The sequence below is a fragment of the Ipomoea nil genome, unplaced genomic scaffold (genome assembly GCF_001879475.1).
Source record: "Ipomoea nil cultivar Tokyo-kokei standard unplaced genomic scaffold, Asagao_1.1 scaffold0222, whole genome shotgun sequence".
In the NCBI taxonomy this organism is placed as follows: Eukaryota; Viridiplantae; Streptophyta; class Magnoliopsida; order Solanales; family Convolvulaceae; genus Ipomoea; species Ipomoea nil.
Genome location: NW_017616650.1, coordinates 583795 through 598926, shown reverse-complemented (window position 1 = coordinate 598926; position 15132 = coordinate 583795). Strand labels below are relative to the sequence as shown.

At 32.9% G+C, this 15132-nt stretch overlaps 3 protein-coding genes across 4 annotated transcripts; 1 reads left to right on the top strand and 2 right to left on the bottom strand.

Moving 5' to 3' along the window:
* Positions 1-595: 595 nt before the first annotated feature.
* LOC109193749 lies at positions 596-1330 on the bottom strand. Its single transcript, XM_019344571.1, has 2 exons — positions 1298-1330; positions 596-1207 (listed from the first exon to the last, which is right to left on the bottom strand). The coding sequence occupies exons 1-2, from the start codon at positions 1328-1330 to the stop codon at positions 596-598; spliced, it is 645 nt and encodes a 214-aa protein (XP_019200116.1).
* A 939-nt stretch (positions 1331-2269) lies between these two features.
* LOC109193733 (putative nuclease HARBI1) lies at positions 2270-3199 on the top strand. Its single transcript, XM_019344568.1, has 2 exons — positions 2270-2405; positions 2463-3199. Exons 1-2 carry the CDS (start codon positions 2270-2272, stop codon positions 3197-3199), a joined length of 873 nt encoding a protein of 290 aa, XP_019200113.1.
* Positions 3200-6519: 3320 nt separating this feature from the next.
* LOC109193912 lies at positions 6520-7263 on the bottom strand. Of its 2 annotated transcripts, XM_019344743.1 has the most exons (3): positions 7119-7263; positions 7061-7070; positions 6520-6734 (listed from the first exon to the last, which is right to left on the bottom strand). In XM_019344743.1, the coding sequence occupies exons 1-3, from the start codon at positions 7221-7223 to the stop codon at positions 6538-6540; spliced, it is 312 nt and encodes a 103-aa protein (XP_019200288.1). In that variant the 5' UTR covers positions 7224-7263; the 3' UTR covers positions 6520-6537. The 2 variants fall into 2 exon arrangements, with proteins under 2 accessions (XP_019200288.1, XP_019200284.1); XM_019344739.1 differs by having other exon boundaries at positions 7061-7263.
* Between the last annotated feature and the right edge of the window lie 7869 nt (positions 7264-15132).

The following is a 15132-nucleotide window of genomic DNA, read 5'->3' as shown; positions in this document are numbered from 1 at the left end:
GAGGCCAATTTTCATCCCCAAAACACCATTCCCTCAAATTTCTCTCTCCAAGGTGTGTCGCCAAAACGTCAAAACGCCAAAGGGAATGGCGTTAATGAACAGTGCAGCGCTATATTTGGCGCTGCACTGTTCACCCGCGCTATAATCCCAAAATGTCCCTTTTGCCCTTTTTTTTTATTTTTTTTTATTTTTTTTATTTTTTTTATTTTTAATTCCAAGTATATCCTTTAATTGTTTTACATGTAATTTTTTATTTTGTTAAATACTTATATTTAAACTTTGTATTATTAAATAAAAATTATATCATTTTAAAGATCTCATTGAGACGATCGAAACAAGACTAATATTGAATATATATTAATTAAAATTCCAAATACATTAAACATAACTTGAACATAATAAAAGTTAAAATACATACGACATACATCAAACATGACTAGAACATAATAAAAATTAAAATACATACGACATAATAATAATATTAGAAAATACAACACAATTTTGAACAAATATAATAAAATTAATAATTTCCTAGTCCACTCCCCCTTCCTCCCAAATTATCAAAGAATTGATCAAATTCACGATTTGATTCAACTCATCCTCCATGCTCTTGATTTCTCTCTGCAACAATTTGTAGTTGTTGGCGTCTAATCGACTCACGCACAGCTAGATCTTCTATCAAATTTAAATTCATCATTAAGATTTTGTTATCTTCTTTTCGTTTTGCTAATGCCATTTTTTCTTTTCCTAATGTTATTTTGTTCGCTACATTTTGAGCTGTAAGCAAATCGAGCTCATATTGTTTATGGAGTAGCTCATGATTGTTTTCGAACATTCCTTTGAATTGTGCAGTTTGTTGTTCTATTGCGGCAATAAATTGATTGCGCTCATCCGAGAGTTTATGCTTCATCTTTTCCTTCTTCCTTCCCGTAGGACGTTCACCTACATTGTTCATTTCATTACAATGTTCATCAATTTCAAAATCATCATTCAAATCAACAGCAAATGAGGAAGAGCCTATTGACTTCTCGGTTACAAAAGATTGTGATTGTGATCCTTCGGAAGTTCTTTTTCGACCTCCAACATTTAGCAAGCTCCCAGTTCTGCAAAATTTCTGCATGCCTTTGACAATCGGCCATACATGATCAAACTTAAATCCGCATTTGAATTTGGGATCTTGCTTTACTAACTCCTTTGCTCTATCAAGCTGTTATAAATCAAATATAATTCTAATTAAACAACGCAATTAAAACAAAAAATAAGAGAACTATATAACACAAATTTACAAGATACTCACAATATCTTGTTCAGATGCACCACTTGGGTTCATGTTCTATATTTGTTGAATGCACCCTCTTGGTTTGCTAACCGATGTTGATATATTTACCCAACGACTATGCATCGATCTTGAAGTTCGATCGGTACAAATGTGTGCCGGTAGCATTTGTTTATATTCTTGTGCAATGTGTTCCCAAAAATCTGGTGCAGAGCGATCATTGCCCTTTTTCAGGATCTTGGGCAATATCCATAAATATAGTACAAATGAGTTTATCTTCTTCATTAGAGCATGAGGAAGTTCGGATTGAACGTGAGGGATTTGACATATTTCAATGACTGTTAAACTAGAAAGAGATATTGATATTCAAAAGATAGGTGGTATTACTTCTAAAATTGAATTGTAGTATTTATAGAGATACAAGCATACCAATGAACGGATGTGATCTTCACGATCTAATCTAACGGTTCTAAACAATTCAGATAAAAACTGATTCAAAGATGCATGTGATATCTTTTATTGGAGTATGTGTGGAAAAGGACAAGCATACCAATGAACGGATGTGATCTTCACGATCTAATCTAACGGTTCTAAACAATTCAGATAAAAACTGATTCAAAGATGCATGTGATATCTTTTATTGGAGTATGTGTGGAAAAGGACAAGCATACCAATGAACGGATGTGATCTTCACGATCTAATCTAACGGTTCTAAACAATTCTGATCATGCCTATAAAAACGTTCTTCATCACCAACAAATTGAGCATTCAACCCATTATCATCTATCTCTAAACATACGAATTCATATGAATTCCAACATTGGAAAACGTCCTATGCCATTTTCTTCATCATCATCCTCATCTTCTTCATCCTCATCATCATCATCACCAGATTCTAAGCACAATCTCGCAAGTGCAATACGAGCACAAACACAGTTATTAACCCATGCATATACTAGCCACACCCTTGCCATAGCTTCCTACATGGAAAATATGGATAATCAACCCCCTAGGCATGGAGGTTCGACTTTTGGTCATAGAGTGATTGATCGTGATCGTGAAGAAGCAGATCGAAGATTATGGAATGATTATTTTTCTGAATATCCAAAATATTCTGAAGCAATGTTTCGTAGACGATTTCGAATGAGTCGAAATTTGTTCCTATGACTTGCCAATGCTGTTAAAGGCCATGACAACTATTTTGTGCAACGGAAGGATAGAATCGGTAGACTGGGCTTATCTACTTTACAAAAAGTTACAGCGGCGTTTCGAGTTTTGGCGTATGGAATACTAGCAAATGCAGCAGATGAATATATCCAGATTGGAGAATCAACTACAATTGAAAGTTTGAAGAGATTCTGTCGAGCAATTGTAGAGGTCTTTGGGGAGCGATATCTAAGAGCACCTAATGCTAATGATGTTGCACAGTTGCTTCAAATTGACGAAAAACGAGGTTTTCCAGGGATGCTTGGGAGTTTAGATTGCATGCACTGGACATGGAAAAATTGCCCAACTGCTTGGGCTGGACAATATGCTGGGAGGAGTGGAGAACCAACTATTATTCTTGAAGCTGTAGCCGATTATGATTTGTGGATTTGGCATGCACATTTTGGTATGCCGGGGTCGAATAACGACATTAATGTGTTGGAGGGATCTTATTTGTTTTCCAATCTTGCAAACGGTATAGCACCTCCTTGTCATTATGTTATTCACGGACAACAGTACCACACTGGATATTATTTAACAGATGGTATATATTCAAAATGGTCCACATTGGTACAAACAATTCATGAACCTCGAGGGCCCAAAAATAAGTTATTTGCGATGATGCAGGAAGCGTGTAGAAAAGACGTAGAACGTGCATTTGGAGTTCTCCAATTACGATTTTCAATAGTCAAAGGGACCGACACGTTTTTGGGATAAATGTGTATTGCATGATATAATGTCATCTTGCATTATAATGCACAATATGATCATTGAGGACGAACGTGATGAGCAAGCAGATATACAAGGTTGGAAGGAAGCACCGACTCCTGAAGTTGATATAGCTAGAGATGAGAATATTATATTTCAAGAATTTCTTGCTCGGCATAGACAAATTAAAGATAAAGAAGCTCATTTATGCACTCCGTAATGCATTGATTGAGCATTTGTGAGAACGATTTAGTAATTCCGACAATTAAATGTACTAGATCAGATGTTGTATGTTGTATTATTATTGTGGAATAAATTAAATTTTCAAAAATATTGTTAAATTCGATTTTTAAAATAATTAATGTTATAAAAAAATTAATGTTAATAAAAATTATTATTTACATTACAAATTATATTTTATATTAAACTAATTAAGTTCGAACTAAATTATATTAAACTAACTAAATGCGAACTAATAATTGAAAAATAAAATTATTTTAGTGTAAAAGTTTGGTGTTTTGGTGTAAATGGGTTGGAGATGAATAAAATTTGGTGTGAGCTGAGAATATTCCTTCTGATGTGATATTTTCTGAAAAAATTTGATGTTTTAGAGATGGAAGGGTTGGAGATGCTCTTAGAAGAGAGGGGGAAAGGGTGTTAAGAAAGACAGTCCACATGCATACAATGGTCAACATAAGGATAACATAATCATACCTGAAATATAACACCAAATGATCCTTATAGTCTTCAAGTACAGGAACAGAGGAAAATATGAAGTAAAAAGTACAGGTAAAATCACTTACAAGTGCATTTATTTTTCTCTATATGTGCATGTAATTTTGTTTTGTTAACATTCATTCATCGGGTACACCTACTTTCACCTACAAGTGCATGTAGTTGGTGCACCAAAGTGCTGGGTAAAAAAATCACTTACAAGTGCATGTAATTTTGCCTTGTTAATATTCATTCATCGGGTGCACCTACTTATAACTATAGGTGCACCTAGTAATAACTATATGTGCACTTAGATCTAGACACGTGGCGCGCACTGATTGGTTCGTAGTTCGCTCCTGGGTGCGCTGTTCGCACCTGGACGCGACTATATATATATATATATATATATATATATATATATATATATATATATATATATATATATATAGTGGTGGGTTCAAATGATAACAACCTTATTATAAAGGTAGGTACGTACTGATTTTAGTAGCCCATCAAGATTAATCAATGGTTAAGAGTTTTAGTAAAAAAAAAAAAGCACGAGGTTAATTTTATTATACAATATTTATAAAATTTATCTTTCCTTATTTTTCATTTGCCATCAACTGTTTATCTATCCATATGGATGAATTAGACGAGTCTCACTTTTTATGTGAGAGTTTAGCTTGTTCTCCTATGTGAGTCGTGGTTGTGGGTTTGCCTCGTTACTCAAAACACGTCGATAGTGTTTGTGGGTTTTTCTCGTTACTCAAAACACAATAATGTTATATATAAAATATAACAAATCTACTCTTAATTAAGTTGAATTCATCTTGCCAAATACTATGTAGTGTGATAGCATCCCGGTTACCATTCCAAATGGATGGTCATAGGTTTGAATCCCGATGGTGTGGCTTAGATTTTTTGGATTGAAAATATTTGAGAAAGTATAGAACAGATACTACCTTGTAAAGAATTATAAGTATTTCAAAAAATAAAAGTTGAACTCATATCATATATAGTTTTTTTCTTTTTCTTCATTTTTTTTTAATGTAATTATGTAAAAGAATATAAACGCACTCGAATTTACCATGATGTTCTAAGAAATAAAACATTAACAAGACTATCTACTGCAAGTGGAACAACACAGCTTTTTTCATTGCCACTCCCATTATATTGAAGCTTTAATTTACTTGTATCCACATGCCCAAATAAACTAAGGTCATATCATATACAATAAGGTTTAGTTCAACTATTTGATCCCTTAAATATATATGAATAGGAAAATGATATATTTATTCCCACATAGTATAACTCCTGTTACATGTACAAATTTTATTAGATAAAGAAAAATGAATGAATAAAAACAGTGGTCTACTTTGTTGTTTAAATCAAAGATAGACATCCCAAATCTCAACGAGAGTAAAAAATGAGAGTAGATATAATATTACTCATATAAATAAATACTGAAGTTAACCACCTCATTGTAAAAGGAAGTTAATGTATTAGACGGCAACTTTGATCCAATAAATTAAATTAATATAAATTTAATTTTTTTTGAAAGGATAAATTTATTTATCAGTGACACACATTGACATTTTTTATGAATGGAATATAATTTTTTTATTTTTTTATTTTATAAAAAAGAAACAGCTAACCACATAAAAATAACTACATCAAAGACTGACTATTATATTAATAATTGTGTGATGATTTTTGTATATATGGGTGAGAACATTTATCTAAATTTAATAAAAAATGTTCCTCTATAATATGCCAATTATCAATGTCACCCCTGAATTATGAGTGGTGTAAATGTTGCCCATCAATTATCAAAATGGTGTACAAATAGCCCCTCTCGTAACGGACTTATGGTTCCCCACCGCTGTCAATCCCTGGTACTTCGAATCGAGGGAGGGAAAAAACAACTAAATTGCATATTTACTCCGACTTAACGGTGTCGTACACTAACGGGGAATCACGTGTCCGTTACGAGAGGGGCTATATGTGCACCGTTTTGATAATTGAGGGGCAACATTTACACTACTCATAATTCAGAAATGACATTGATAATTGACATATTATAGAGGGACATTTTTTACAATTTTCACTTTAACATTTTATACACAGATCAGATGGTTTTCATTTCAGACGTGAGACAAATTGAGTCAACGATGAGGCCGTAACATTTGACTTGCTTTACCATCGGTTGATTCAAGCATATAATATGGAGTAGTAGTCCGCTGTCTGCTGATTTTGTTTAACGTAATTTAAAACATCATAAAATCTATGATGAGAATATGACACTCGATAATCTAATGCATGATTCATATTTATATATTATTATAATCTAGTACATACATACTTTCAAATGAATATGACATATCACAACTGGAAATTCTGAAATTTTCGACCACTTGAAAGTGATCATAAATCAAGTTGAAAGTCTTGTTCTGATCACTTTTGGTATTCGAAAAAACTTTTGTTGTTATTTCGGATCACTTTTTGGACTTTTTGATATCAACTTAATTTAAGATCATTTTCAGGTGGTCGGAAATTTCAGAATTTCGTAATGTATAAAGCTAAGCCACCACTTTTGCATTAAACAACGTAACAGTAGTATTGCAGCTAGCTAGCTAATAGCCGGGGGCAGCGCTGGAATTGGACTCCACCGCCGCAACTAGGATGCGACGACCAAGCTGCACCTGCTTATTCTCTATATCCGCCGCCGCCAAAGGGCTTTCAGCCACCACCGGAATCACCAGATCGCCGGAATCAGGGACGACGGCCGGGACCTCATCAGTGCCTATCAGCTTGCCGTCGTCTTTTCCAGCTGAAACCACAAAAACACCCACGCCGGCCTCGATCAGATCAACACTCAAGAAAAGCATTTGGCTTCTAAATTAGTATAACCACAAGGTTACAAGTTTAACTTCTAGTAGCTAGAAATGGCCAATTGACTTTCTTGAGCCGATCTGCTATTAGTAATTTCGACTGGTTTATCTTTTTGTAGTTTTTGATCGATTAAAATTACAAGACGAGATTTTCTCAGTACACATATCATACAGTGAGTGAGTATGAGTTTCCCTTGTGACCCAAAAACGAAAAGTTTTGTGAACTCGATCTAAGGAGCGACGAAAAGATATGAGAATTGAGTACCTATATGATGAGGTCCGTGGAGGGTTAGAAGTGGTTGGTGGTCAGCCAAGCTCAGCCCTTCTCCATCATCGGACACACCTGTGGCTTGAATCTGAACTTTAGTCGCTTCTACCATTATTAATGAGAATATTAAAGCAAAGAGCACAAATGTTTTTACATCCATGATGGAGAGATAATATAGATACAGGGTGCAGATAGATCAGAGATAGACATGAAATGATGTTCACCTGCTTAGGGTAATATATTTATACAAGTTCCCACAGCCCATGGGCTAAACCCGAAAGGTTTATTACTTTATTATACATTATTATTGAATCACATCAAATCCTGTTCGTGACTTTTGCTGCATAATGCCATATAGCTCCACTCTTATCACTGTTACGTTGCATGTATTATACTAATGTATACACAAGTGGACGAGTGGATGGTTACATTTTTAATTAAAAATAATATTTGGCCGTACAGACTTGGACTCCAGTTTTGACTACATTAACTACAAACTTAATAAGAGCTAATAAAGTTAAGCATGAGAACTACAAACAAAATGTTAGTGTAATTGTTGGTTGAAATGAATGGTTCATATTATTTTGATTTTAATATTTTTTTTTCTATTTTACCCTATATTATAACATTTACTTTTCCTAAATACCATGCATTCCGTCAATGTCAACTTTACTAACAAAATATTCAGTTAATTATTTAGTATTGTTAACTTACTCATTGATTTTTATAAAGAATGTCATAGGTTCGAACCACATCCCAATCAAAATTGACATAATTATTAAATATATACTATGAATATGTTAGAGTGTATTAAAGAAATACAAAATAAAATTAAAATAAACATATACTATGAATATGTTAGAGTGTATTAAAGAAATACAAAATAAAATTAAAATTTAACATACTTGGGTTCAAACTTGAGACCTTTCGTTTGAGGGACTACAACTATGCTGCTCGACCACAAGGTCTTCAAATAATTTATAGTATATATTCAACACAAATAAAAAATCATGCCTATTATCATTGTCTTTTTGGGGAAGGTGGATACTTGGTTCTGTAACTTCTGTTATTCAAGGTACACTGCGACAAGGCACTAAAATGGCAGTAAAACACACAGGGGACTAGATCAATTCAAGAATTCATTTTTGGCAGAAGTGACAACAAGACGAAGCATGACGAATCACATCAATTAATAGGGTTTGGTGTTGCAAATTAAAAGCTATGCTTAGGTATTATCCAGTGATGGTGCTTTCCTCTAAAACTGCTATTGCACCAGTTAATCCGATCCGGTATTTTTGCCACAGGTATTAGTTATGCATTATTAAATTTTTTACTTTTATAAAAAAATTTGATAATCTTGCATTGATATGCACCATGATATCGAATGATACTTTGATAAATTCTAAAACACTAATTTAAAAATACACATTGGGCATTGAACTATTCGCACAATACACGTGTGGTAACTAATACCATTATATACGTCACTAATGCAGTAATGCCTATTAGCTGTTAGTCATCTATAATGTTACTATCATTTGTGTGCATTTCGTATTTTATAATCACTATTACAAAAATGAACATATAAGTGTGACTTTCCACTACAAGTGTAGTATAATGTTTAAAAAATAATAGTATGATAACAAAAACGTAAATAAATACATAAAAAAACGCTACACTTTTGTTTAAAAAGTGTAGCGTTTTCTTTTTTAAAAGGATTACTTTCCGCGACACCTTCTGGACTCCTTCTTCTGGAAGGTGTTGAGGAAAGTAAAACTATTTTTTTTTTTTTTTTTTAAAAGTTAGTATAACTTTCCGCTACACTTTATCCCAAAACTTGTAGCGAAAAGTAAATTAAAATAAAATTTCATAGGCTATCAATGCAAATAGATCTAGATCTGATGATAACTTCACATTTTTTACCTCTCTTCTCTTCATATAACCAAGTTCCGACTCAGTCCCTAAGTTGTGGCAATATCCGAGTTTAGTCTCTCAGTTATGAGCAAAGTGGCGATTTTGATCCCTACCGTTAATATTCTTTCTGCAGCTAACGGAAAGCTTAAAAACAATTTAAAAATAGAGGGGTAAAATATGAATTTCAAATTATAATCCCCTTCTTATGTTGAAACTCATTGCGCAACAGTCATTATTTTCTTCTAATACCTACAATCGAAGGTCTTTTTCTTTCCCAAGCTTTGAAATCGCAAATTCATCCACTTCCAAGTTGTGAATTCATAATATAAGTAAGTTGTTTCTCTCTTTTATATGTTTAAATAAATAATCAATATTCTATATTTTATATCAAGAAAAAAGTAACTTGGAGGATATTGATTATCAAGAAAAAAGTAATCAATATTCTTCATGAAGTTAGCAAGCACCTCCTCCAAATTACTTTTTTTCTTGCTCATTAATACGGAGAATATTGATTATTTATTTAAACATATAGAATATAGAAACAATTTACCTATGAATTTCGTAGCTTGGAAGTAGACGAATTTGAGATTTCAGAGCTCGGGAAAGAAAAAGACCTTCGATTGTAGGTATAAGAAGAAAAGAATGATTGTTGCTCAATGGGTTTCAACATATATAATAAGGGGATTATAATTGAAATTCCTATTTTACCCCTCTATTATTAAATAGTTTTTAAGTTTTCCGTTAGTTGCAGACAAAATATTAACGCTAGGGACCAAACTCGCCACTTTGCTCATAACTGAGGGACTAAACTCGAATACGGTCATAACTTAGAGACTGAGTCAGAACTTGATTATAACTCAGGGACTAAAGATGCAATTTCTCAAATATCTAATCATTTTGGAGCATATATTCTATAAATCAGCTGAAGAATAATATAGAGATGATGTAAAATAACAGTACGTGATCCGATGTTAACTGCAAAATAAAAATAGAAAATTATAGTTCGTGGTCATTGACTCATTGTGGTTGAAAAGAAAGTAATTAAGTATGCAAGTTCAACACGTAATGCATGTAAATTAAATTCAATTATGGTACAGTTTCACTTGGCATTATCACGTATAGTATATATTACAAGTCTTATCCATTGGTAGATGGTGGGACGGTAATACCGCTGTGCATCACTTAGCTTGGTTTACAAGATATGGTGTCTTATCATCTTAAACTCACTTTACAAAATACGAAATGAACACAAATGATAGTAACATTATTATAGATATATGACTCACCGACTTTGCTGACCTATATAATCACACATATAATGGAACGTAACCGTAATACATTTATAACATGCTTGATTCACGGAATGAATTTTAAGGAAATAAATTAAAAATGTTATTCTTTGGAGAATGAAGTAGAATAGGATTTGTATTTCATTGTTTGGTTCACTGAAGGAATAGACTTTAGGAATATTATTTCAATATTTGGTTGGTTTAAGGAATAGAAATTGAATATATGTTTAAAAGACATAAATACCCTTATACAAAATATATATATATATATATAATAATAATAATAATAATAATAATAATAATAATAATAATAATAATAATAATAATAATAATAATAATAATAATAATAATATTATTATTATTATTATTATTATTATTATTATTATTATTATTATTATTATTATTATTAGAGATAATGAACAATTTGGTCCCTCAATTGTTGCTTAATTGTCAATGTAGTCCCTAGTTTCCAATTTCAACTAATTTGGTCATCTAATTAATTTAATGTTTCTCAAATAAGATCTTCAGGCACTGTTCCATCGAGAAGCCGGTGATGACCCCATTTTTGTATGGGCATTTTAATCGTATATTTCCGTTCACATCCCTCTTATTACCTTTGTTGAACTAGAAGCCTTGCTATTGACTTCATATTCATTGACTAACTAGCCCTAATTTTGGAGCAACGACCAAATTCGAAGAAATTGAAGAATCTAAGCAGCAACACCATGACTAGTAGGAGGATTAATGGGTCTGCTGTGACGCCAAATTGTAAGTATTCAAAGTTAGGGTTTTTTTTTCGTTGTTTAGCCTTTTTAGATGGTTTATCTTTTTATCTATTTCATACATTGACAGCTAGGATTTTTGTCTTTGCAAATAGTTTGGGATTTTTTGATTGTTTAGCTTTTTGTCAGTTTAGTAGTTGTTATTGCTTTCTGCTGTAATCCCCACCAGTGCAGTAGTACTTTAATGTTTATTTATGATTGTTGTTTGGGGGGACCAGTTTTGGTCTGCTTGTTCTATAGTGTGTATATACATATTTTGGGGTGGGGACCATGACTGCTTGTTCTTTAATTTTTTACTTTAATGTCTGTGTATGTTTAAAAAAAATAAAAACTTTTGTTGTATATTAATTATATCTTTATTTTTTCTAGACGTTGGTCAGGAAGCTTCTATTTTTACATAAAACTGCATATTGGTAGTGATTTGGTCTTCAAACCTAGGTTGCGTTATAAAAATGGGGCAGTAGAGTATTTTGACCATTTTAACAGTGATGAAGGTAGTATTCTAGATTTGAGGAAGATGGTCAAACAACATAGGTTTTGTGACAAAAAAGTGTTATGTTGGTATATGGTTGGGACTTGGGACCAAAAGAAATCTTACATTGAGAAAACTATGTAGTGATTCTGATATCCTACGGCTGGTAACTAACATTCCAGAAAACAAGGAGATTGAGATATATGTAGAATATTTGCATGATAATCAATGCATGGTAGTATGGGACTATGAAGTAGAAATCTCTAGGGAACTAGGAGATGATGATACCCTATTGCATGATGGTGTAGTAAGTGAAGATGAAAGATGGGATAGTGATTCAGTTAGAGAGTTTGATTATGGGAACCAAGTTGATGTTGAAGGAGTTGAGGTTTAAACAAACAATCTTAGGGACAGTGCAACTGGTTCAAAACCTCAGGGGATAAGATAGATGGTTTAGGAATACAAAATGAGGATGTTGTTGATGTTAAGAAGCTTGTGTGATTCAGATGATTCAGACGAAACAGTTAATGGGCCAGTGAATCTATTTGAAGAGAGAAACTTGAAAAAAGAAGGGTTTAAATTTGTTATTGGAATGATATTCAATTCCTCAAAAGAGTTCCAAGTGGGCAGTACAATATCATAAAGCATTGAGGCAGAAGGATGCTTTGATCAAGAAGAATGGGGGCAAAAGAGTTAGGATAATATGTAGACACAATAACATATGCACATGGAGTATTTATGGATCAAGAAGCAACCCAAGTTGTCCTTTTACTATCAAGACATACAACCTTGTGCACACATGTGGGAATCAAGATCAAAACAAAATTGTGATGACCCCAGGGCCCAGGTTTTCTTGCCAAATTTTTTAAGGATGATTTCAGGGTGAATATAGAATAGGTTAGAGGACCATTTCAGGAGCATGTGAAATCAAAGTTTAACTGTCAGTTAACTAGAAATCAATCATATTTTGTTAAAAATTAAAGAAAGTTTTAAAGCAATTAGAATGACAAGACTCAGAATAGTTCAAGCAACTTAATGATTACTGTGAAGAGTTAAAAAGAAGTAATCTTGGAACCAATATCAGAATAAAGTTAAACAGTGAATTCATTGTTAATGGAAGGCTTAGGTTTGTAATTAAGGTTATACATTTGCTTTGGAGCTTGTAAGAATGATTTGTTAGAGGAAGTAGACCCATTATTGGGCTTGATGGCTGCCACCTAAAGGATACTAAAAAGTGATGTCACAACTCGGGAGGCCTAAAAATAAGAGAATATTAGATACATTTGTTGAAAAGCCAAATCAAACAAAAGGTACTAAAAAAGGTGAAGTGAAAAGGTGTAAAGTGTGTGGCACCAGGCCATAATAGGACAACTTGTAAGGCAAAAAACCAACAGGTAATCTGAACTGTTTATATATTTCATATATATATGTTAGTGTTTTTAAGTCTAAACTCCAACTTGTAATTGACAAAATTATTATGGCAAAATTAGATAAGTTTTAGTTTAGGTGTCTGTCAGTGTTAGAAGAGAAGGCCTGATCAATCAGACACTACGCCAGAGCATCTTGGAATATATCCGTTGAACTTCACCGAGTTGAATTATGATGAGCTGGCAGAGCAGTTACTTCAAGAGGTGTTTTTACAAGACAGTCCCTTATCAGGATATTCACCTCAAAGGGTAAGACAGTAATATGCTACATGAGATTCAAATTAAGATTACTGGTCAACCTATTCTCAGTCAGAGTTCTATATAAGGGAGACGATTCAATGGATTTCAACAACAACTCTAGATCAATCTATTCAGACTTGAATCACTGACTTTTCTCTCCCAATATTTTGCAAGAATAACTATGATTCAATCTCTTCTCAAAGTCTATGATCTGAAGCTTTACGAAGAAGTACTTGAGAAGAAACTATTGATGCTTAAACTCAGGACATAAAGACCATTCAACTGTGCGAACAGTCTAGGGTGCGTCACTGAGACGGACTACAACAGAGCGGCTCTCCAAAGAAGGGATTCTTGGACTTCTAGTTGTGTGGATCTCCGTCTTCAAAAATTCACTATTCCATTGTAGACTAAGTATTGACCGAGTGGGGATCACTTTGGTGATATTGTTCCATCTCTACCTTTCTGTACAATTGGAGTTGTAAATAGTGAATTGGAGACACTGATGGTTGTCTCCCAGATGTAGATAACACTGTATCGAACTAGGTAACCAATATCCGTGTCATTTACTTTCTGCCATTTACATTCCGCATTGTGTTCATTACTGTTGTATTATCTTATAGAGTCACCTGTTAGGTTTTACATAATATCAACAACGAACTGTTTTAGGTCAGAAAGTCTATCAGTCATTAGTGATTACCAAAACACACGAAATCACAATATATAATCTCAACTGTTTATATATTCCATACTTATATATTCATTCGATGTAGGTATTAGAGGCCTTCAAAAAATGAATAAAAAGTTAGCTTAACATGAAGTTGCTGTGACCATGAAAATGCAAATTGTTTTGTAGGGTGAAAATGTAAACACTTTTGTAAACTGTTTTGTACGAGTGCAACTACACTGTAGGTTGAAAATGTATACAAGTGCTAATGTTTTGTAGGGTGAAAATGTAACTCTTCACTATCACTACTACCACTTTGATTAAAATGAAGTTTGTGAATTTCTGGCAAAGCTATGGTTTTATATTGTCTTAAACTGCTATGATTTTAGTGTCAGTGCACTACTATGGTTTGTTTTAGTGTCATTGGTCTTGGTTATAAATTGTCAAAGTGGCTGGTTTGTTTTACTGTCAATGCTGTTGGTTATATACTGTCAAATTGTCAATGCTATATTAAAATGGAGGAGTTTTAGTGTCAATGGTCTTGCTTATAAATTGTGAATGCTTTACTGTCAAACTGTCAATATTAAATTGCTGGAAAAAAAAAATAATCGTTTAACTAATAGGAAAAAAAATACTTCACTTATCATTCAACGATCAGCAACAAAAATACATAACATTAGTTCATTACATCATTCAACTGCTGAAAAAAAAAAAAAAAAAAAAAAAAAAAAAAAAACACTAAACTTAACCTAACTTAAGCTCATTACACTGCTATTATGCATTACTCCTACTTTAGCTGCAATAACCCTACACTTTGGTAAACCACTCCTCATCCATATACTCATAACAAAGACTGCAAATACAACACCAATTCCAAATTCATACAAAAACTTAAAATTGGACTCCCAAATCTTCTTATTAATTTCATGATCCTTTTTCTCAATTGTAAAGTGCAGTTTTTTGATCTCCTTCTCATACTTATCTGCCCTCTTCAACAAACCTCTAATCATATTTGATACACGTTCTGAGACATCATAGTCCATTCATTCAAAATACCAACAACTTTCATTTCCCTGACCATACATCATTCACAAATTCGAATTACATAACAAAATTTAAACATTTACCACTTAATAGGTTTTACAAATTTTACACTTACCCAGCCGTATTGTGGACATGTCCTATATCTCTTCCCTAGGTTAGCATAACTCCAGGACATCTTCATATATTGGAGCCAAATATCCACACCTACATCCCACCTCCGACATGCATTTTGATGAA